This window comes from Leuresthes tenuis, unplaced genomic scaffold (genome assembly GCF_036924035.1).
Source record: "Leuresthes tenuis unplaced genomic scaffold, fLeuTen1.0.hap1 SCAF_6, whole genome shotgun sequence".
Taxonomy (NCBI): Eukaryota; Metazoa; Chordata; class Actinopteri; order Atheriniformes; family Atherinopsidae; genus Leuresthes; species Leuresthes tenuis.
Window position 1 is genome coordinate 34,773,637 of NW_027325360.1, and position 23,765 is coordinate 34,797,401.

At 39.6% G+C, this 23,765-nt stretch overlaps 1 protein-coding gene across 3 annotated transcripts in view; it reads left to right on the plus strand.

The window, feature by feature from the left end:
* Window positions 1-19,877, plus strand: part of zfr (zinc finger RNA binding protein) — a 42,415-nt gene extending 22,538 nt beyond the window's left edge. For 2 of the 3 annotated variants that reach the window (XM_072388592.1, XM_072388593.1), the window contains exons 13-20: window positions 967-1,169; window positions 3,287-3,437; window positions 3,743-3,884; window positions 7,385-7,482; window positions 8,368-8,463; window positions 10,168-10,279; window positions 16,050-16,147; window positions 18,726-19,877. In XM_072388592.1, the coding sequence (XP_072244693.1) occupies window positions 967-1,169; window positions 3,287-3,437; window positions 3,743-3,884; window positions 7,385-7,482; window positions 8,368-8,463; window positions 10,168-10,279; window positions 16,050-16,147; window positions 18,726-18,908 (1,083 nt within the window). In that variant the 3' untranslated portion in view covers window positions 18,909-19,877. Of the gene's footprint in view, window positions 1-966; window positions 1,170-3,286; window positions 3,438-3,742; window positions 3,885-7,384; window positions 7,483-8,367; window positions 8,464-10,167; window positions 10,280-16,049; window positions 16,148-18,725 lie in introns of those variants that run through there. The other variant, XM_072388594.1, reaches the window with a different exon arrangement.
* Window positions 19,878-23,765: the final 3,888 nt, after the last annotated feature.

Here is a 23,765-nt window from a genome sequence, read left to right on the forward strand (position 1 = left end):
AACCCATGAGTATTAGATTGAATGTTCCTTGATTAGAATTAGCTGAGGAAAATGATCAACTTTTTTAGTTAGATTTTCCAATTGAAACTACATTTTCCATCAAGGGGTAAAGCTTGTGTCAAGCGAAGCCTCATGCTCGTCCTTGTTTATTTTTTTATACATCAGAACACTTTGATCAGTCTTAGAAAAATGTTTTCATTTCATTCCTTGCTGCCATTATTGGCTAAAATGTATTAAATGTCATATCTCGTCATTTTGTCTTGGAAGGAGACAGAGATGCGTCTTTAGACGCATTAAAACAATAACAGGTCAATTATAATGTAATTAAATAGTGAGGCAAAACAAAGATCCACATCTCTGAAGAAAGCGGAATGGAGAGAAACGGTTGAGTAAGACTTGTACTGAAAATCAGTTGTAACAGGTCTTTAGCAGTGAGGAATTCTTCCTACAGCCCAGGCCTAGCCAGAGCCCCCGTGCCTTAACATCACTGAAGCATTGTGAGATCATCTTGAGAAACAATGGAACAAAAGTCAAGAAAGCTTGCCCAGGAGGGTTTGAGGTTGTCTGATAAGTGCAAACTCAGTTTTCTGCTTATGTACTGTGTTTGCTCATATTTCAATAATACACTGCTCCTACTACGCTTTTTTGGTATGGTACAGTACCTCTGGCTGATCAAACACTCTTAATTATCTTAGAAATGTTTTGGATACCCTTCTGTAGGGTAGACCTCTCACAACCCCTTGTTTATAGTCAGTGTTTTTATCATGAACACAGATAAAATTTTTAGTTACAGCAAAAGCTTAAAGAGATGATTTGTTATAGTTCTTTGAAGAAAAATTCGAATCAGCAGGTCACTAATTTAGAAGAACTAGAAATATGAGTCAGCAAAGTTGTTACAGTCATGAGTCACAACATTAGAGAAAGACGATGTGTATTTATAATGCAATGTATGTCTGTGTTTTTCAGCCCCCACGTCGTCCTGATTCCTCGGATGATCGCTATGTCATGACCAAGCATGCAGCTATTTACCCCTCAGAAGATGAGCTCCAGTCTATCCAGAAAATTGTATCCATCACAGAACGTGCTCTCAAACTGGTGTCTGACATAATTACAGACCAGGAAAATGCCAAGGAAGAGGACAAAGAGAAGAAAGAATCATCCAAAGACAGGTGCGGTAAAAATAACAAGAAATGTATCAAATGTATTGAGTTTGTTTTCCCATCATAAAACAAAGGCTTTTCTTTGAGGTAGTGACTTGCACAGTTTATCAAGACTATCTTAGCAAAGCCTAGTTATAGAATCAAATCATTACTATCAGTGGAGCATGGAACAGCTGTCTAATTAGTTTTGGTCATTTGACAAAATAGGTTCTTAAAGAGGGCTACATGGTGGTGTGGTGGTTAGCACTGCTGCCTCACAGCGAGAGGGTTCCAGGTTTGATCCCCAGCTGGGGCCTTTCTGTGTGGAGTCTGCATGTTCTCCCCGTGTATGCGTGGGTTCTCTCCGGGTTCTCCGGCTTCCTCCCACCGTCCAAAGACATGCATGTTAGGTTAACTGGTGACTCTAAAGTTGTCCTTAAGAGTAAGTCTGAGCGTGCATGGTTGTTTGTCTCTGTGTGGCCCTGTGATGGACTGGCGACCTGTCCAGGGTGCACCCCGCCTCTCACCCGGGCTCCAGCCCCCCCACGAACCAAATGACAGATTAAGTGTGTAGAAAATGGATGGAGATTCTTAAAGACCTACAAGGGATGCCATTTTAGTTAAATTGTACTTTAATAATAAATATTATTTTAGTTTTATTTTATTATTTATTATTTTTTTTTATTTTAGAGAGATTATTATTATTATTATTTGATTTTAGAATGTGCCATACCAGTAGAAACTTGATGCAGTCATATTATGCTTATGTATTTTCTTAAGTATTTCTGCTGGGCTTTGTTCTGTTAAATCACTTCATTTTTGAAGGGGGGTGCGTTTCCCTCTGGTTTGGGGGCTATGCCCCTAGAATAACTACTGCTGGTACTTCTGAGACTTTTTCAAGAGTCTTCAAAATTTCAGCTAATGCCTGGAATAAGAACATGGATGTAGGGCTGGGGGGAAAAATGGGTTGGAGAGACGGGATGAGGAGGAAGTTTAAACCTTGTCTCCCCTCAATCATCGTGGGAAATGTGAGATAACATGGCAATTAAAATGGATGGAGATTAGAGCACCAACAAGGACACGGTGGGAATATCAGGAAGGCAGTTTATGTTTCACCAACACATGGCTGCATGAATATATTACTGACTCACCCCTCTACTCAGCTGAACAGGAAAACAAAATGCAGACGGAGTGGCATCAGTGAAGGAAGAGATACAGAAAAATGCTGTAATCCAGGACAAATTATTATGGAGCAAATCTGCAACCAGATATTGACTTGTTAGCTGAGTTTAGATCCATTGACTATGTTGTATGTCATGATCAGTCACTGTTGATGCTGCATGTTTTGCCTAACTACAAACTCAACACCCCAATGCCACGGATTTCAAATGCATGTAGCTGCTATTCTGGTCTGCCATGGTGAAGGGAGGGCTGAGTCAAAAGGCAAGCTGCCAGTCGATTTATCTTCCAATCCCCTGCTATGGTCGAGAGCTGTAGCTGAGAGATGTACAGCGTTTGCTAGCCAGAGAAAAAAAAACTTCAGGAAGAAGATGCAAATAAAACTAGCTGACGTTGCCAAATATCAGAGAAAAATTTAATGTCTACCAGAGATCAGGTGACCATTATCATGATCTTTATTCTTTTGAGTTAGCCATCTGTTTTGTTGAAGAAAAAAAACCTGATTACGATTAGCAAGGTGTATAAAAATGTGTCAGATTTTAACTGCTGAAGTTTCCCATTTCTGCTTTTGTGCATCAACTTTTGGAAAGATTCTCTTAAGTCTCCTCACTCTTAGTGCAGTTTGCACAATGAATGCTCCTGAATATGTTTGCAAATATTTTTTTTCCAATTAAATGAGGCTGGCATCAAAGAGGGGGGCGAGTACAGCTGTGTTCCAGGCACAAATGAGTGTCTACGTTTGGTTAATAATGTATTAATGTGTTATAAAATGTAAGCCTTTCTTTTTTTTATTATGGGAGAAACAAAGTAATATTTCTTGTTTTCTAATTATCTTTTCATTTAGAAATGCAAATACATAGTACAACTCTCTATACAATTGTGAAACTCTGCATATGAGGATCTTTTGCCTTTTCAGAATGACATGTTACACATTATTCCCTTCTCATCTCCCTTATTCAACTACTTAGAGCCCTTAAGGGGGTGATGAGGGTTGGAGTCCTGGCCAAAGGCTTGCTTCTTCGTGGGGACAAGAATGTCAGCCTGGTCCTCCTCTGCTCTGAGAAGCCCACAAAGAGCCTCCTTACCTGCATTGTGGAGCACCTCCCCAAACAACTAACAGTATTGTCTTTACAAATGTTGTTTTTAAAGTGATAATTGTAGTGGCTGCCTCCGATTAAATAGAATATTCATGTCCATCTCAGCTAAAAGTACACTAAGAATGTTTTCTAGCGCAGATAGTGACGTTATTTAGGTTTAAGCAGGTTTCACTGCGCAGTGCATGCAATCATTAGGCTATTTTTTCCATAACACTAACTCATATTAAGCTATTAATTCTATACATGACGGTCACCTAAGCTGTTAGATAGGCTTTGAATGAACTTTGTCACATTTATGTCTACATCTCTTCTTTTTTTTTCCCCCAGGTGGTAACGCCAGAAAAATACGAGGTCAAGGGAGCTATTCAGGAAGCAGCTATCATTCTGTCATCCTGTAGCGAGCCAAAGATGGAAGTGACAATCACACTTACTTCACCTGTCATCAGAGAGGAAAATGGCCGGGATGGAGGTTGGGAGACCCATCACAACCTATTCCTTTGCTCCCTCTTTCTTGTCTTTTTTCTATCTCTTGATAAAATCAATTTCAGAATGTTGGTTGATACCCTTAAGAGCACTGTCCTGCTGGCACACCGCAACGAGTTTGTTTGGTTTTAAATTGGGTCATCGGTGCAAATGTCTCTTAATGGATGAACCATTTCAATAATAATAGGAAGTCAAGAGAGTAAAAGTTTCTCATATTAAATAACTGTAGTTGTGGGCTTTTTCCCTCAGGGTTTGCACTGTCCATCATCTTAATTTAAACAACAGATTGTCATTAGTTTTTTGTTGTCCTTGTTTGTTTTTCAATTTAATCTTGGATTACTAAATTACTTTTTTGGTCTAAAAAGCCCATGAGAGACCCCCAACTTAGTTATTTTCCCAATGAATACTCTTTCCTATTATATAGGGCACATTGCCTCTTGTGTGAAATGAAAAAGATGAAAGAGACCAGTGCCAGCAGTGTTGCTCTTACACCTTTTGTTCTATAACTCCTACCTCTCAGATGCTATATTTCATCCTTTGGACAAAGCATGATCAGTGTTTGCATTGTGTTAAGTCTAGTTATTCCCAGGCGAGACTCTATTTTGTTTCCTGTGTTCCAGGAGTTATATTGTTGGCTATAATTAATGAAATGATCTGCATCTTTTTTCCATATTTTCTTTTGAATTAGATTTTTAAAAGATATTTCCTGCAGAATACAAATAAGTAGTTAACAGGAGGCATATCTATACCTCAAGTTTAATTTACAGTAATTTTACTGTAAAAGTGCCTTAAATTCCACAGTCCGTTTTCAAATTAAGATTTGAAGGTAAAACTTGTAATTTTTCCACAGGAAACAAAGATTTCTTTTGCTGGTGAACAATTCACCATGCTTAAGCCCCCTGTATAAAGTGCTCCCCTGAGTTGACAGACTTCTTCTTTTACACACATAGGACTCATAATGTGGCTAACAATACAAGACTGATTAAGCTAAAGTCAAAGACCGCCAAGTTTTTGTTTTTTGATATCACTGACATTGGAAAGATGACAAATAATTTAAATATGGACCATATTCTCTTGAATCGATTGAAAGATTATGATTAATCAGGAGCCACATTGTTATGAAATTGAAAGTGATTGTTCCAAGTTATTCTTAGGGGAGTATTGTTAAAAGTTCTGGAGAGAAGTTTACCATAGAGGAATCTCTGGTTGCACCTGAGCACAGCCTTTCGTAAGCAATGACTCCTGGGGTCTTATTCCAGCCTACTCATGTTAGGTGTGCATGCAGTGATATCTAACACTTTTTGTTTTCTGATATTTGTCATATATTATAGTCTCTTCAGCAACCATTGCTTCCTCCTTTTTCATATTTGTAGCAATCTATATCTTTTTACACAGAGTGACACAAACCCCAAATTAGAAGTTGGATGGTATGGATGATGCTAATTTAAAAGTTCCTCATTTATTTTGGCCTTTATTTCAAAGACAGTGTGTGCCCAAAATATCTCTTGAAGTATACAGTCCAGGCCATTTCAGGCCGGCAACACATTTCAGAAACGGGTGGGACAGCAGAAGCAGGGGTGGCATACATCGAGGTTTAAACAAATGTAAGTGATGTTATTTACAACAGGTGGGGATTCTAATCACAAACTGGGAGAAAAGACTGAATCTGTAACTAACAGAAGTTCCTCAGTGTGTGCGAGGAAAAAATATTTCAAACCAATCTTCATCTCTCTCCCACTGCAGAGCGCATCATGGAATGATGGAACGAACCATCGGAATTTTAGTGCAGTATGCGCGAAGATGCCAGCTTGAGTTAGACATCCATGATTTCCAAACGCAAACAATCTTTTAATAGCTCATGGGCGAGGGATGGGGTCAACCCTGTTCAGGGGGTTCTTCAAATTCTCTGGAATGGACCGTCACACAGTGGAAACGTGGATTGTGATCAGGTTTATCAGTATCCCACATCTTTTTTTTGGACTAAAGCCCACCCAAAAGCCAGGCATGTTGATGTCATGCAGCTGTGTTGGTGCCATGGCAACGCTCACTAGGCTTCTCTGGCGGTAGCCTTTATGCAGAAAAGCACATAGAGATTTTAGAAGATGCTGATGCAGCCTTCAAGCAAAAGATAATGCAACACACATTACTAACCCCCCCCAGAAGGGTTGAGAACTTACAAACTGGGAAAAGCATTTGTGCTATGTGTTGCAGGCCTGAAAAGCAAAACTAAATCTATATTACTGAATGAAGTGAGAGAGATAGTAAATGAAATATCTTGGGTCCATGTTAGCTGGGTTTCCATTTTCATTTTGCATTCAGGAGATGTGAATAAGAAAAAGTGAATAGAAACAATATAAACAGAAACCTTTTCCCAGGATTTCTCAGCTTCCTATGGTCTGAGTCAGCCTCACATGACTGACCTCAGTTCTGATATGTCAGACATTCCCAGAGATTAAACCTGCTCTTCAATAGAGCTCTCCATTTTGATCCCGTGGAAGCCTACTGCTTTTGGGGTTTTTTTCCTCCTTGTTTCTAGTTGGGACAACGACTTTTTTCTCTCGAATTACTATCACTAGTTGTGTAGCCTATGCTGCCGTCCTCTCCAAACTAGTTTATGGAAACATGTCAGGTTGATTTACTCAGGTTGATTATTGAGGCTTCTTCGCTTCACTTGCAAATGGAAACCTAGCTGCTGTCGGTCACAAGAAACTGATGATTAAAAGAAATAAGTCGCTGCCCCCCGTTATCATGACGTCCCAAGTTTTTCTGATTTGGGGTTGTATATCCATACAGCTGATCACAAAGACTTCGATATCCTTCAGGACACGCACAAGCATGAACATGTGTACATACACACACACACACACAAACTTGTAGATCTTTTGGCCCCGTCAGAGGATTGGTAGGGCCCAACAGTTCCGGAAGGATTTTTGACCAAGGTTTTCTCTCATCCCAAACGCTTTGCCACACCTACTATTGCCACACCACTTTTTATCAGGTCCCTTCCAGTTAGCTTTCTTTCTCTATGTTCATAGTAATAATAATTTGCCACGAAACCCCTCCTTTAACACATTGAGCAAAGACTATCTGTAGTAAATCAAAGATATCTTCCAAAGGTAATGATAATAACCTGATAAAATGGTGTTGGCTTATTTGTGACCTTAAACCCAATTTAGCGTTATTGTATGACTCAAACGCATCAGTCTATGCCTTCTTCAGTGTTGAGTCAGATTCATACCCATTTAAAGAGTATGACTTCAGATGATGCACACAGGCAATCTTTATTAATTTATTTTCATGGTGTGTCCATTTGTGGTGTCAGGTTGATTTAATGTTACAAAAAAAGAAAAAGGAACTAGTTTTAGGTTGTCATGGAAAGAAAAGAAAATGGTATGTGTGGCAATGTCTTTGTTCTTTGCCAGCCTCACTGACCTGGTCAAACACCCATTCCTCATCACAATTTTGACACTTGAAATCCATTTTTAGATGTAACCTCGGGTATGGTGAAAGACCCAGCGGACGTCTTGGACAGGCAAAAATGCCTTGACGCTCTGGCTGCTCTGCGCCACGCTAAGTGGTTCCAGGTTCGGAACATCATTTTACTTTCTTATTGTAGCCTTATGAGATACATCATTTGTTGAATAATTTATTTGTTTTTTGCACATTTGGTCTTTATTTTTTTCATTTAGAGGAAAACCTTTACTATTTCAAACAACATGTATATATATATATATATATACACACACACACACACACACACATATATATGTTATAGGCATTATAAATCTATTTTCAAGGATGCCACCTATTATATCAAGGATCTGATTGAGATCAGTTCCATGTATTCATTGTGAATCTAATTTCATTTGAATTTCTTTGGTAAAACAATACTATTAAAGAACTGGCATCCGTACGCTACCGATTGACTTTTTTAAGAACTACTTTATGCACATGAACTCCATAAGGCTGCACAATAACTAGCACAAAGTGCCTGTATTTCAAACGTTTATGTTGTTTTCATTCTTTTTGTAGAATGGGGATTGAGAGAAAAGGGAGAATCTGAGTAGTTTCCTATGATCTTGCATGTTGAGCAAAATCGTGGGCAAAGTAGATCAGATTTCCTTGGCTCTTTCAGTCCCTACACTCTCCCCTCTGGTGGACTGTTACTTCTCAGTCCCTGTTTGTGAGATACCTTGATAAATATGGGGTCAGGGTTTAGAAGATGGCAAGAAAAGTCTATATTTCTTGTGCATCTTGCAAACTTTGAATCCCTTACTAACTGTGAGGTACAAGACTACTGGGAATGGCAGCTGATTGCAAAAGGTTATGGCTTATTCACATCAAACTATACTTGAGCTTCCATTATGCACAGTAGTGTTTGGACCTCTATGATGGAAATCATTCACTTGGTTGGTTCATCTCTTATCATTCTGGGTCAATCCATAAAACTAACTTTATTGCATCAAAAGGCTAGAGCCAACGGTCTTCAGTCCTGTGTGATCGCCATCCGAATACTGAGAGACCTCTGTCAGCGAGTCCCTACGTGGTCATCTTTTCCTGGATGGGTAAGTACGCTGTTTGAACATGTTAAATATTTGTTAACTAACTGGAAGAAATACTGTACAGTGCACTATTCATAAATGTTTTCATTAGTGTTGAAAATAAGAACCAGAACCATTCCTCAACTGAAAACACACCATTTTAAAGGTGCATTTGCACCAACAGCATCCAGAACTTAAACAGCACTAGGCTTTTTTTTCTCTTTTTTTTAAGAAACAGGGTAGATCAGGCAATTGAAGACCACTGAAACTTATCGCTCTTCTCAGACAGTTCATGTCTATGCTGATAATAGCTGCTATAGGTATGTCAAGCAGGAAGTTCAACTCTACTCTTTTAATTAAAAAATGTTTATGCAACGCATATTAATGAGTTGTGGATGTTTTAATTGTGAGTATAATTGCTGATGGACAATCAGAGATTGATATTTCATCACTTCTTTATCACCACTGCCTCTGTTGTCTGCCATTGAAGCAGCATTGCCCCACTGATGCCGGGACAGACGGTTAAACCAGGAAGTGCGCTTTAGCTCAAGCCACCCTAAAATCCGTTCATGTGACACATTTCTTTGGGTTTGGTTGTTTTTATTCATGCCTTTGACCATAACAGCTGTGAAACAATATGAATATTTTACTGTTCTGCTCAGTCTGAGTCATCAGCCTTATTCTGTCTGGAGCGCGCTCGAATCTGCCGCTCATTGTGCAGCTCAATCAATGATGATTGATGCAGGCATTAATGGCTAAGTTAACTATTCCTGCTAACAATTATTTCAACTTTAAAATTGATATATTTCACAAGCTAATGAGGAGCTCAATCCTGAGGCTGAGGCCTCCTACCAGGGCCTCCTACCAGGGCCTCCTACCAGGGCCTCCTACCAGGGCCTCCTACCAGGGCCTCCTACCAGGGCCTCCTACCAGGGCCCCCTACCAGGGCCCCCTACCAGGGCCTCCTACCAGGGCCTCATACCAGGGCCCCCTACCAGGGCCCCCTACCAGGGCCTCCTACCAGGGCCCCCTACCAGGGCCTCATACCAGGGCCCCCTACCAGGGCCTTATACCTTTGGTTAAAGTGGTTGGGGACGAGTAAAGGAGCCACGAAAAAAACACTAGTTCCTGGAAAAGGTTCCCCGAACGAGGGATGGGTATTGATAAGAATACCATGATCCAACACCACGATCGATCTCTCTTCATTAAGACTTGTGCGTGTCAAGTTGTGGTCACTTAGAGCATTTCTAGACTGCCTGGCTGCTATTCTGCTGATAGACTGCTGTGTCATCTGTAAAACACACCGTCCAGTTAAGTTAAAGACGATGTTTGTGCGGTTATTTCAGCTATATCTACATATACTACAATACTGCAGCAACTTACAGATAGCGCTACCTTTCACTGAGCAGCAGCGCATAGACAGATGCATTCCAGTGATCTTACTTTGATGGGTGTTTTGATTACCAACTTGACAAGACTAGCAAAGTTTGTCTCATCATTTTCTGTCACAGCTTGTGTTTTGAATTAGTTTTTCACTGTGAGCAAAAGGAATTTGTGGTGTAAAAGTGTGATTTTTTTTTTTTTGTTTTATTGTTATTCTTATGAGGAGAAGGCCAAATATCACTGGCAACTTTCAAATAGTTACTTAAAATCCCTTCTAAGTGTGTACTGAGAACTGATTTGTCTTTTTGAAGCGCATAAGTAATCTTTACTGTTCTTACTATGTAGGCCATGGAGCTACTAGTTGAGAAGGCCATTAGTAGCGCCTCTGCTCCCCTCAGCCCTGGTGATGCGCTGAGACGTGTCTTTGAATGTATATCTTCTGGGATTTTACTCTCTGGTAAGAGAATGTGTTTTTTTTTTTTTTGTTGTTGTTGTTTTTCCCTCATGTTGATTAGCTTTATAAACACTTAGCATTTTCGCTATCCTTCTTTCAAAGCAATTAGTTTATTATTAATGAGTTAAATGTGGCACAGTACTTTGCATTCAAACTCACTTTATTGTTTCCAGCTAATCCTCTCTTTTGGTAGTTACCTTATATCTTAGAATTTCTAATTCTTTCTATAGTTGCCAGACCATCGGACAAGGACAGTAAGCGTACAAACATTTATGAAAGATGCTACCTGCATGGGGTGTAAAATTTCACTGATATGAATCAGAACCTGCTTTAACATTAAAAGTTGAATAATACTGATATGCAAAACCCAGGATTGATTTAAATGTATATGCCAAAGGTTTTGCTGCACAACATGCACAGTTAACATGGGCAACAAGAGCTAAATGAATGGGTAGCTGTGCTTGCAAGGTAAAAACACCTTGTCAAACACCAGTCAGATGACTGAATCCAATTTATATACTTCAAATTCTGGCATAACTAAAGGAGGAAAGCCTCTGCCTTGACAGGTTAGGGTTAATGGGACAAGAATGGTGAAAAGAAGAGAAACTGTCCTCAATGTTTGTTGCTCGGGCCAGTAAAGACAGATTAAAAAGATTCAGCTTTGCTAGCTCAGTGATTTCTGCTGGTACCTCTGGCACTGAACATCTGTTATGAGTATCTATGCCAACGTACAAACATGTCCTCTGTGACCCTGAAGACTATACCAGCGGGGATTATACCCCTGGCAGGTTCTACCAAGCCAGGCAGTTTTCAGGTTAGAGGCCAATCTAAAAGCAGAATTGCCATCACCTATTGGCAGTAGGATGAATGGATGAAGATTGGGCCGACGTATTTGTCACAAATGGTGTTTCTGCCTATGCAAATTACTGTGGAGCTCATGTGCATATTCAAATTAATTTCAAAAGAAACTTGTAATACACAAAAAGTTACTTTTCATGTATACTTTTACCATGTAAAGTTTTATTGTGGTAGGAATAAAGGAAAAAAATGAAGCCTATTTGTGCGTATTTTGGGCATTTGAGATTAGTGTAAAGCTCATTCACGTATTGAAATTCATTTTCAAAGAAACTTGTAATACAAAAAAAGTTACTTTTCATGGGTACTTTCATTGTATAAATTTTCACTTTGATAGGAGTAAAGGAAAAAATAGCCCCATTTGGCTTTATTGGCACACATCTCGGATTAATGAGAATTTAACATATTTCCTCAACTAGGATTTCTTAGGACTTTTAGTATGTTGTTCTGGACACCTCATAGAAATTATCTCAGCTGAAAAAAATTATTTTACAATTAGTCTGTCGTAAATTCAACTTTGCCTGGACTAAAGTAGAAAGTGCAACAGGACACGGATCTAGTCGATTCTGTCATTCAGTGACTCATCTTGCTGCACTTGTCTCCATCACTGCTGAAAATGGTATACAAGTAAAAAGTGTCAAAGTCACGTCAAAGGACACAATGTTTGTGTAGCGTGGTGCAGAGTGAAACTGCCTCCACTGCACATTTAATTTGAAATCTTTTATTTTGTTCTGCAAAGAGCAAAAGCCTGCGATCTTATTCATCACAGTTCGCCACACAAATGGTAACTTCACACTCAAGTGTGTGTTCTTGTTCTCTGAACGTATGATAGTTTAACACAGAAAAATGATGAACATCTTACACCAACATGTAAACAATCATGTATGTTGCATTGCTATTCAAGACCAGTTTCATCGACTACATTCAATATTAACTTGTTTCTCAAATACACAATCAGCCAATCGTGTTATCCAAACATCAATCCTGCATCTATTTGAAGTTATTTATTTAACCATGAACTACACACGAGCAGCGCAGGCTCTTAAGATCAGCTCCTACTACTCTCCAGCTTCATGTAGCTGTGTTCGAGGTAGCTAGGCTATCAGTGCTAACTGCTGGCTAGCCAGAATTAGAGTTATTCTCATTATTGTCTGCCATTGAATTCAATTCAACTTATTCTCCAAATCTTCAGGAAAAACACCTTAAACTTTTCCTCTTCTCTTTAGCCCACTGTCATCTTATTTTCTTCTACTTGGGTGTTAGTGATGGTTACTTAGACTGCTGTTTTTGTCCATTTGGTTTTCATTTCTGTTGTCATGCACTCTATTTTCAAAGCATTTTGCTTTGAGCTTGCTGTCCTGACTTTTTGACGTCTTACTTGGTCGACCTGCATGTTTCCCCCTTAACAACCCTGCCATTTTGTTTTTCCTTGCTCCAGATTTTAGTCACAGCTCACTTGGAACCATCAACATCTTTTGCCATACTCGGAATTGAATTACCTTCTTTAAGGAGTTTTAAAATCCTCGCCCTTGTTTCCACTAACGGCTCTCTTTTTGGGGCCATGTTTCTGCCAGTCAGCCAGGTGCAACAGCTTGTTAAGCTCAGCGAACGTTCTTTGAACTGCAGACTCATGCATATTAAGAATTAGTTTTAGATATGTAAATTACAGGGGATTCCTTAAGTTTTTCCTCACGATTGAATGTAGGGCTGAACGATATGGAAAAATAAATTGTTTTTTTTTTTCTAAAATATTGCTATTGTGATTTAATAAGCGATTATTTTTTTTTAAGTTCCTTGTCTTTTGTATTTTTCAACACATATAGGGATTATATCTTTTTGTTATAGTAGACAAACTCAGCTGTTTTCAGCTCTGCAGTCAGTCTTTGCTTGCATTTTTTATACCGCTCCGGTTTGACTCTTTTGGCTCGGATCATTTACTCTTGAACAGTAAATTGAACGAATCTTTGAACGAATCATTTCGTTAATTTTTCCAGTAGGTGGCGCTGTAACCCTACAGTGGCACAAAACGGCCACGGTTCTAAACACTTAACACTGAAGGCAACATAGTTTGCTTCTGCTGAGCTGACAAAATACAATACACAAAAAAACAATTAAAACCATGTGAAAACCTGGGAAAGCAAATACACAATAAGGTGACTCTGTCTGTATCCTCCCTGCCATTGTTGTTTAAAGGAGACACTGACTCAGTAGCTGTCACGTGACAAATTAACGAACGAGAACGATCATTCAGCCCTGTCAGCTGGTAGAGGACAAGTGAATGTAAAACTCACATTGATTTTGACAATTATTAACACAATTAAGTGAGAAAAAAAGTAATAATAAGTTCCCTAAAATGTTAAATAGTGCATTTATTGTGTCTTATTATTATTATTATTATTATTATTATTATTATTATTTTATGGTAGAGTATAACACAAAATCAATATGTTGATATAATTTTCAAAAGTATCTATTCACATTATTACATTCTCATTTATCTATTTACACACAACACTAAACCGAAGACCACGAATTAATTATGATTTCATGACAAATGAATGAACATCACAAATAAGACATCATTCATTTCCTCCTTCGTTTCTGTCTACAGTAAATGGTAAATGGACTTGTACTTGTATGGCGCTTTTCTAGTCTAACTGACCACTCAAAGCGCTTCACTACATGCCGCATTCACCCCACTCACACACACTCATACAGCACGTCTTAAGATACACATAACTACGTGCTTTCTAATCATTCACACACATTCATACCCCCAATGATACACTGGGGGGGCAACGTGGGGTTCAGTGTCTTGCCCAAGGACGCTTCGACATGTATCCTGCTCTTCCTCCTCTTCCTCCTGAGCTACAGCCGCCTACAGTAGAGCCCTGTGCAGGACTGTTTGTGAATTTCTGACCATTACCACCGCAACGTGTGTGTTACACTCCCGGCCGCAGCCGCAAAACTTTGAGAATTTATGCCCGCACAATAATAGAAATGCATTGATTTTGTGTCTTCTCCCGTCCCGCAGGAGAAAACACGTCATTTTATAGGCTATTGATAAAGAGATTCACGGACAATTGAGAAACTTCTCCAAATATCACACTTGCCTTGCTTTGTCTTTGTGCTGTTCTTTGAGCTTCCTTTCCACATCATTTATTGACATCCTGTCGCTAGGCTACATCCCGATCTCACAGTGTTTTTAGCCGCCAGCAGTTGACTCGTGAACGAATCAAAACTGTTTCCTGTGCGAGGAGCAGTAACCCGAGGAGTTGACTCGTGAACGAATCAAAACTGTTTCCTCTCCTGCTGACTGAGCTTATGCAGCTGCCGCCTGCCATGTGGCGAGAGAGGGTACTGCATGGAAATGAATTAATCATTTCTGTTTCCTATCGTGCTGACTGAGTTTATGCAGCAGCCGCCTGTCATATGGGGAGGAAGGGTACTGCGTGAAAATGAACGAATCACTCACTGAGACTACTCGTTACTCCCGAGTCATATAAACGATTAGTTAATAATGAACGAATCGTTCGCGAACGACACATCACTACCTGACTAAAACATGTCCGGGACGGCATGCTGTACCGCTTATCCAGTGTATTAATTAAGGCTGTAAACCCAGGCTTGGTCATGGTGATGGGCATCATGCCCTTTGCCAAAAACTCTGTTATTGCTCGAGTAATTTCTCCGTGCTGTTTTGACGAAGTTTCATATGGAGTCACGCTTTCCGACATTTCGGTTAACTGTCGGGTGCTGTGTTGATGATGTGATACGCTGCTACTTGCCATTTGAGCCATGCGGTTATATAAGGCTTTATGTTTTTTTTTTAAATGTTGAAACAAGTTTGTCGTATTGCCTCGCGAGGTAGCAACAGTAGCAAGACAGCACAATACCTGTCACTGTGCAGCATCCTCTGTTTTAAAACCCAAATAATTCCACACAACTGACGTACTGCAAGCTTCTTTAGTGTCGGCTGCTGTCGTGGTTTTGCCTGAGGCCATCTTTGTCTGGTCAGTTCTTTTTTTTTGGCCCTTTATGAAAGTTACATGACTTAAATTGTAATGTATGCGATTAGAAAATCAAATTTATTCACATCGCAATTTTATCGCATATACAATTAATCGTTCAGTCCTAATAGAATTATTTAATTATTTTTACTTATGCTTAATTTTTCTGGCATGTTTTACTAAGCCAGCTATTAAATCAAATTTATGAGGGCTAATACTTAGAAATGGCACAAAGACGATAGACCTATCACCATAGTAAAAGAGATAGATATCACGCAAAGAAAGATGGAGAAATTGGTCTCTTCATGAAACCCTTCTCAAAGAAAGTACAGCACACAAGGGTGTGCATAAATGTACTTTAAGTTGAGTTAATAAACAATGTATTTTCTTGACTTTGCTGTGTTCCTTGTGTTCTGTAATAAATATAGCAGTCAGTTAACTGCATGTTATTACTCTCTCTCTGCATCACGTGTTAGCTGGTCACTTCAGAAAATTAAACATTAGAATTATTCTAAGCAAATGTTAAAGATGCATATAGCTCATGTGCCTATCCTTCCTTTGGAAAAGCAGACTGTACCTCTGCCTATTCTGTGGCAGCCTTCACAGAACTGTGGAAGTATTCACAAGATTCTGAAGAAACTCTTGAATGCTTTAAGACCAGGACTCCTCTGTGCCCAGCCATGCACTTTGTACTTCCTTTTCATATTTGCTAATTCTCAGTTAGGAAATAAAAGATGTGGCAAGTTTTCACATTCCAAGTTCCCTTTGCGCTGACATGTCAACATGCCAAATGTGTAAAGCAACTTAAAGATGTCAGCGTTATACCGCGTTTACTTTGCATTTTTCAGGGTTTTATGTAAAAAAAATAAAATAGATAAAAAATCTAAATGTTTTCTTTTCTTCAACAGGTGGACCAGGATTGTTAGATCCTTGTGAAAAGAAGCCTCTGGATACCCTAGCACATATGGGAGAGCAACAGAGAGAGGACATAACATCGAGTGCTCAAGTATGTTCTCTTGAGTTCTATGTAAACTCACTGCCCAATCACTTTTATTCAGCTCGACTTATATAGTGCAAAATCACAACAAATGTCATCTCAAGGCACTTGAAAGATACAGTCCAATTCAGTGTTATACTATCATCATCCAGTCAAATTCATTACAAGCCCAATTAGTCAAATTCATACATGCAGGGCCAAAAAAAAAAAGTTGCCCTCGCTAAGAAAACCAACACATTATGAAACTTCTCTTCGATCCAATCCCACATCCTGAGTATGCACAAGGTGGCGATGGAAAGAAAAAAACCTGCCGTTTAACGGGAAGAGAAGCACGAAGGGCGGCCATCTGCCTGGTCCGACAGACGAGGTGCCGAGTCGATCTGATCCCTCTTTGTGGCTCAGTTCCTTCAGTCCAGCGTTGAACTGGACCAAGTTGTTAAAACAGTGGGATGAAAAGTGGTTGCTGCACATTCCCAGTCTTTAGCTAACTCTGCTGGAACATTAGCCTCAGATATAGTTTATCCACTGGGCTCTTATATCCTCTGAGGCTGCTGCTGGATGGAAGATGCATGCTCCTCAGTACTACTCAGTTGCTGAAAAAAAGTTGCCTTGAACACACAGCTCAACTCAACAACCATGGCTCTAAATTAACACAAGTGAAAATTAATTTTGCCGTGTATTTAAAAAAAACTCACTAGCTGGCTTGGGTGCTGATAAATAAGTAACTTTACCAACTTTTTCGAGGCTGTCGTACTCGGGGAGTGGGCGTGGGTCACTATTGGGTTGGAAAAACGATAGAGGCCGGTACAAATACAAACACCGCCAGCCGTGAAGAGAAAGGCTGTGCCTACCAAAGAGGTAAGGGAGGAGCTCACGAAACTAAAAACAGGAAATTTAACTGTAAATGGCTAACTGGTCGGCAGTGGCTCGGGTTAGGGTTGGGGTGAAACGACGTATGTTCTGTCAGGATTGCCGAATGTATGCTAAAGAAAAACATAAAACAAATAATTTCATGGAGGATCTATTCATTTCAAAGTACAAAAAATTGATCAAATTAGGCCCTGAGTAGTATGTAAGGGTTATAATGAGTAATGAAATGTTAGGATCTTTTTTGTATGTACTTACATTTCATTTTATTGTGATTATGTTAATTGGATATACATTCCCAACTTCACTGTAAGATTAATTTAAAGTTAATAAAATGATCAAATTAATTCAGTGGCTTTTTTTGCACAGGAAAAAATGTGGCTCGTGGAAATTCTGATTAGCTGGTACCTTACCGGCCACATTGGCTGATGATCAAAAAAGTGAATTTAGAGTCCTGTCAACAGCATGACTGAAGCTATGGGTGAAGTGAGCTGAGAGAGCTCAATAGAACAGTAGCAGGTTCTAAAGCTGCTGTACTAAATGATACAATGGTGACAGTGGTGGGGCGGATTGGATTTTCTCTCTGATAGAAACAATTTTATTGGAGAAGAAGCTCATGAAGTCAATCCTGTTTCACCCCTTAACTATACAATTTTGACTTCTTCAGAGACACACCCCATTAGTGTGCTATGAGACATTTCTTTATGGTTTTATTTGTCTATTCAATGAAGTGGTTATATTACATGGTTGCAACTTTACATGTTACAGCAGAAATAGAAGCTACTAACTGCATGTGATGAGCTGATCGCTTTTATGCTGCAAACAAACACAAATGCCCATACCTGACACCTACTGTTGGATGCAGCTCTAAGCTGTTCCTTCTCTGTAGGTTAACAGTCTTATCACATGTGAGGAAATGATGGCGAGTAGTGGCCAACAGACCAGATACTGTGGTAATCTGCAGTTATAGATGTAGCATTACCAAACAACAGATTCCTGGAAAAGCATCACAGATCTCTGTCCAGAGGAGGGCAGTGTCATAGAAAGATGAATTTGGTTCAGTAACCTGTGTGTTAGAAAATGAATTCTTTTTACAAGTGAATTATGTCTTTAGATTTGCTATTTACTTTTTCCCAAGAGTGTTAACACAGGGAGGGTTGCAGCTGAAAGACTAAGGGCTCAACGTTTTACGCAGATGCATACGAACAGAGCCTTCTGTCCGTCCTTTGCCTTCATTTCGTGCATATTTTCAGAGACCTTGCAGATGCGTACCTAAATGCAGCAAACAGAGCAGTATCACCGGACATCATGGGGGCAGTGCTGCGCAGTCGAGCTCACGTGCGACCAGTGAAAGGAACAAACAAGAAGAGAAAAATCCACATGCCTCATTGTATTTACCGGCCACACAGACCACTGCTGTCCCTTTTTATGCCTCTCTCCGAGAAGGTGCATTATCATGAAACTGATGTCAGAACTGGGAAGTGAACTCGGAACTCCACACTGCACTCTGGTGGATGTATTACCTAACAATCATGCCAATGTAAAGCACACATGGGGGTATGTGGGCAGTCGGGCTTGACGTTTGAAATGGACGTACGTATTTGCGTCAAAACGGGAGTATAAATGAGCCTGAGGCTGAAGTAGTGTTAAATGGCCTAAGTACACACAATCGTCTTTCTTGAGGCTAAAAGTCTATTTAAATTTTGTTTTGTTCTTACAGTTTGCTCTGAGGCTCCTGGCATTCCGTCAGATCTATAAAGTTCTGGGTATGGACCCTCTGCCGCAGATGAACCCTCGCTTCAACATCCGCAACAGCCGCAAACGTCGGCGTGACAACAGTGAAGGAACAGACAGCTTTGAAGGCGAAGGCAAAAAAGACAAGAAAGATTATGATAGTTTTTAAGATCTAATAATCTACATCCAAAATGTACTAAAATGCCTGTATCCTGTGTACTGGTTCCTTTTTTCGTTTTCCTTTTAAGCTAAAAACCAGTGTAGTTGCAGCCTAACTTGTTATGATACAAAGAGAAAAATGTTGATTTCTGTGTTTTTAGTTGTAGATTTCCTAAAGCTGAGGCTCATGCTAGATAAAATAGCTTTCACCTGGAGAATCATTGAGGATGTTGGTTCTTCTGTTCGTGCTGCACTTCTCTGAAGTGAGGGTTGCAGCATGTTTGATTTGATTCTGCCATGATCTAAAGTTGAGAGGGCTGGTGGAGATGATAGGATAAAAGAGGAAGCCAAGAATGTTTGTATTATTGATCAAAAGGAATAGCTTTGACAAGTGTCAATGCCTTCATTCACATGCATAGTTGCATCCCCGGTTATGTGTTGTACTTGTTACTATTGTGAAGCAGTCTGATGAACTGCAAGTCTCTTTTTGTGAGCATGAATAGCTATGCTTATTGCAAGTGATGTTTATTGCTGTGGTCATGTTACGTTTTAGTGCTTAACTACACCTAAAAATATCAACGGGGCGTTGCACACTGGTTTAAAAGAATTTTAACTATTAATTCATTGTAGATAGTTCAGTTGTAAGGGTCAGCGTTGAATTGTGCTTTTGTCTTTCTTTTGCATACATACCTGAAAGTATTTGTAATCTACGAATAGAGAAAAAGGCTTAAATTTAGATATTTTTTTGTTGTCATTTCTTTTTAACTTTGTTTTTCTGGTTAAAATGGAACTTTCTTGGCTTGTTTTACTTTTAATTTGTTAGATGCTAAATTAAGCTCAATACTGGAAATAAGATCATGAATGAGTATAGGAGGGTGGTAATGTTCTTGCCTTCAGCATAGGTCCTATTGTGAATGGTTGCTGTCTCTGCATTCTGCTCTCCACTTCCAGTAGGAAAATAAACACATTTTCAGATCAATCTTTTAATCATTCAGTCACATGTTTTTTTCCAAAGCTGTACACCAAAACACCAATAGACCTGTGCAGAATCCTCTTTTTCACAGGTTCACATGTAATTTGACAACTGACTCAAATACTCTTCCACAGACAGGGGCCTGTGCTGCAAAGCCGGACCTGGGACTTATTGAAGTAACTTCAATTCAATTCAATTTTATTTATATAGCGCCAGATTACAATTGTCATCTCAAGGCACTTAAGTAATATAGTCCAATTCAAGCCAATTGGAATTAAATTCATTGTAATCATAATCCAATTAATTCATGTAGAGCCAATTCAAAAATGAATATCCTAGCTACGGAAACCAACAGATTGCACCGAAACTGGTCTTCAGTCCAATCTCCCGTCCTGAGCATGCCTGAGGCGACTGTGGAAAGGAACGACTCCCTTTTAACAGGAAGAAACCTCTGGCAGAACCAAACTCAGGAAGGGTGGCCATCCGCCTCGACCAACAAGGGTTTGAGAAGACCGAAAAGGGGGGGACACACCATAATGGCATTCAAAGGATATCTGTTGGAACAGGGAAACACAAGTTAATAACCACAATAATGGCACATGTACATAAAATCAATTGAGAAATTAAACGGGGGGAAAAAGAGCGCAAAGTGAGGAAAGGTGTGACAGATGAGGTCCCCCAGCAGTCTAAGCCTATAGCATCCTAACTATGGGATGTTTCAGGATTACCTGAGCCAACACTAACTATAAGCTTTATCAAAAAGGAAAGTTTTAAGCCTAATCTTAAAAGTGGAAAGGGTGTCTGCTTCCCGGACATTTACTGGCAGCTTATTCCACAAGAGAGGGGCCTGATAACTGAAGGCTCTGCCTCCCATTCTACTTTTAGAAACTCTGGGAACAACAAGTAAACCTGCAGTTTGGGAGCAAAGTGCTCTGTTAGGAAAATATCTTACAATTAAATCTTTAAGATATGATGGAGCTCGGTCATTAAGAGCTTTATATGTGAGGAGAAGAATCTTAAATTCTATTCTGAATTTAACAGGGAGCCAATGAAGAGAAGCTAAACCTGGAGAAACATGATCTCTCCTGTTAGTTCTCATCAGAACTCTGGCTGCAGCATTTTGGATCAGCTGGAGGCTTTTCAGAGAATATGTGGGACAGCCCAATAATAAGGAATTACAGTAGCCCAGTCTTGAAGTAACAAATGCATGGACTATATTCTCTGCATCACCCTGAGACAGGATGTTCCTGATTTTAGCAATATTACGAAGGTGAAAGAAAGCAGTCCTAGAAACCAGTTTTATATGTGCGTCAAATGATAAATTCTGGTCGAAAATAACTCCAAGGTTCCTCACTGTAGAACTAGAAGCCAAGGAAATACCATCTAGAGTAACTATATAACAAGACAATTTCTCCTTGAAGCGCTCAGGTCCAAAGAGAACAACTTCAGTTTTGTCTGAATTTAAAAGCAGACAGTTCTGAGTCATCCAGGTCTTTATGTCTTTAAGACAGGCTTGTAGCCTGACCAACCTGTAGGTTTCATCTGGTTTCATAGATAAGTACAGCTGAGTATCATCAGCATAGCGATGGAAATGTATGCCATGCTGTCTGATAATGTTACCTAATGGAAGCATGTACAAAGTAAAAAGAATTGGTCCAAGCACAGAACCCTGGGAAACTCCATGACTTACTCCAACGTGTGAGGAAGATTCTTCATTTACAAGAACAAACTGGAATCTATCAGATAAATATGACTTAAACCAGCCTAATGCAGTTCCTTTAATCCCAATAACATGTTCAAGTCTCTGTAACAGAATGGATCTATTTGGATCTATTTGGATCTATTTGGATCTATCAATCTACTTGATGATACATCAGTGATAATAGTGGGAAGGACTCCATTAATCTTCTCTCTGATAGAAACTATTTTATTGATAAAGAATCTCATGAAATCATCACTGCTGAGAGTTAAAGGAATACATGGCTCAACAGAGCTCGGACTCTTTGTCAGCCTGGCAACAGTGCTGAAAAGAAACCTGGGATTATTCTTATTCTCTTCTATCAATGATGAATAATAAGCAGTTCTAGCTTTCTTATACGATATTAAACTATCTTTCCACACTAATTGAGACTCTTCTAAATTAGACGAACGCCGCTGTCTCTCCAGCTTTCTTGCAGTCTGCTTTAAAGCATGCAGCTGTGAATTATACCAAGGAGCCAACCTCTTCTGACTGATTACCTTCCTTTTCAGAGGGGCAACATTGTCCAGTGTTGTACGCATTGAAGCTGTAGTGCTGTCAACAAGAGAGTCAAGTTCTACTGGAGTAAAATTTAGGTAGCCGTCCTCTGTCATATCTGCACATGGCAGTGAAGAAAAGGATGATGAAATCAACTCTTTAAATCTGGTTACAGCATTCTCTGACAGACACCTTCTATATGTAGAATTCTTCTCAGAAACCGTGTAGTCAAGTAATGTAAATTCAAAAGTTATTAAAAAATGGTCAGACAAGACAGGGTTATGAGGGAACACTGTTAACTGTTCACTCTCAAAGCCATAAGTCAGCACAAGGTCAAGGGTATGATTAAGGCAGTGAGTAGGTCTGTGAACACTTTGAGAAAATCCAATAGAGTCTAATATAGAAATAAAGTTAATATTTAGGCTGTAATTTTCAACATCTACATGAATATTAAATTCACCCACTACAATGACTTTATCTGTACTCAGCACTAACTGGGATAAAAACTCTGAGAATTCAGACAGAAACTCAGAATAAGGGCCAGGTGGACGATACACAACAACAAACACAAGAGGTTTTTGTGATTTCCACTTTGGGAAAAACTGAGAACCAGAGATTCAAAAGAGCTAAAACTAATCTTGGGTCTAGGACTGATTAGTAACCCTGATCTGAAGATAGCTGCCACTCCTCCTCCAGCTGACTGAGTTTATGCAGCAGCCGCCTGTCATATGGGGAGGAAGGGTACTGCGTGAAAACGAACGAATCACTCACTGAGACTACTCGTTACTCCCGAGTCATATAAACGATTAGTTAATAATGAACGAATCGTTCGCGAACGACACATCACTATCACATTGATAGTCCACCTGGCTGCCAGGTAACTCCAGGTAACTGTAACTTCGCCTGGGTTTTCAATAGTCATGTTTCCATCCAAAGGTGATTCCAATCATTGGGAAATGCGCATTAAAAGATTAAAATCATGTGTGTTTCCATCAAAAGTATGGACTTTGGTGAAAACTTCTAACTCGCGCGAGTTTTCCGCAGGTTGGCTTGACAACCAGCCTGTAAACGTTTTACCGGTTTCCCGAGCCGGAGTATATCACCATGGAGAGAGGACTTGAGCGATTACTAAGAATCAGACAAGTGGTATTGGAGCTGTCAGCCCGGTTAGTCCTGGCGATTAGAGGGGCTGTCATGAGGAGAAGGCGGCAGGAGGTGTTATTTAATGCCCTTAACTGCCCAAGCAGAGATCGGGGTGAAAGTGCGCTACATCAGACTTGATGCCAACACAGCTGTTTCCATCCCTTTCGAATCAACCAAAACCCAGCAGTAGCGAGCATATATTAATTTGTGCGAATCAAGGATTTTAATCGAATCCATCATAATTTTCCAATGCGATACTTCTAGATTCTGCATCTAAACAAGCTGATGGAAACGCACCTGGAGTCACAAAGGTAAAATCGCCCTGGCAACTTTTGCTGGAACTCTAAGCTGGTCCAGAACAAATCATATTGCATGTTAAGCAGCTATTTAAAAAAAAAAAAATTAAATAAAATTAAAAACCACTTCCAGATAATTCAAAACATTGATGTGAAAGACTCTTTCCTTCATCTCTTACAGTTTGTGACATTCTGAACCATTTTAATTTCAATTAGAGA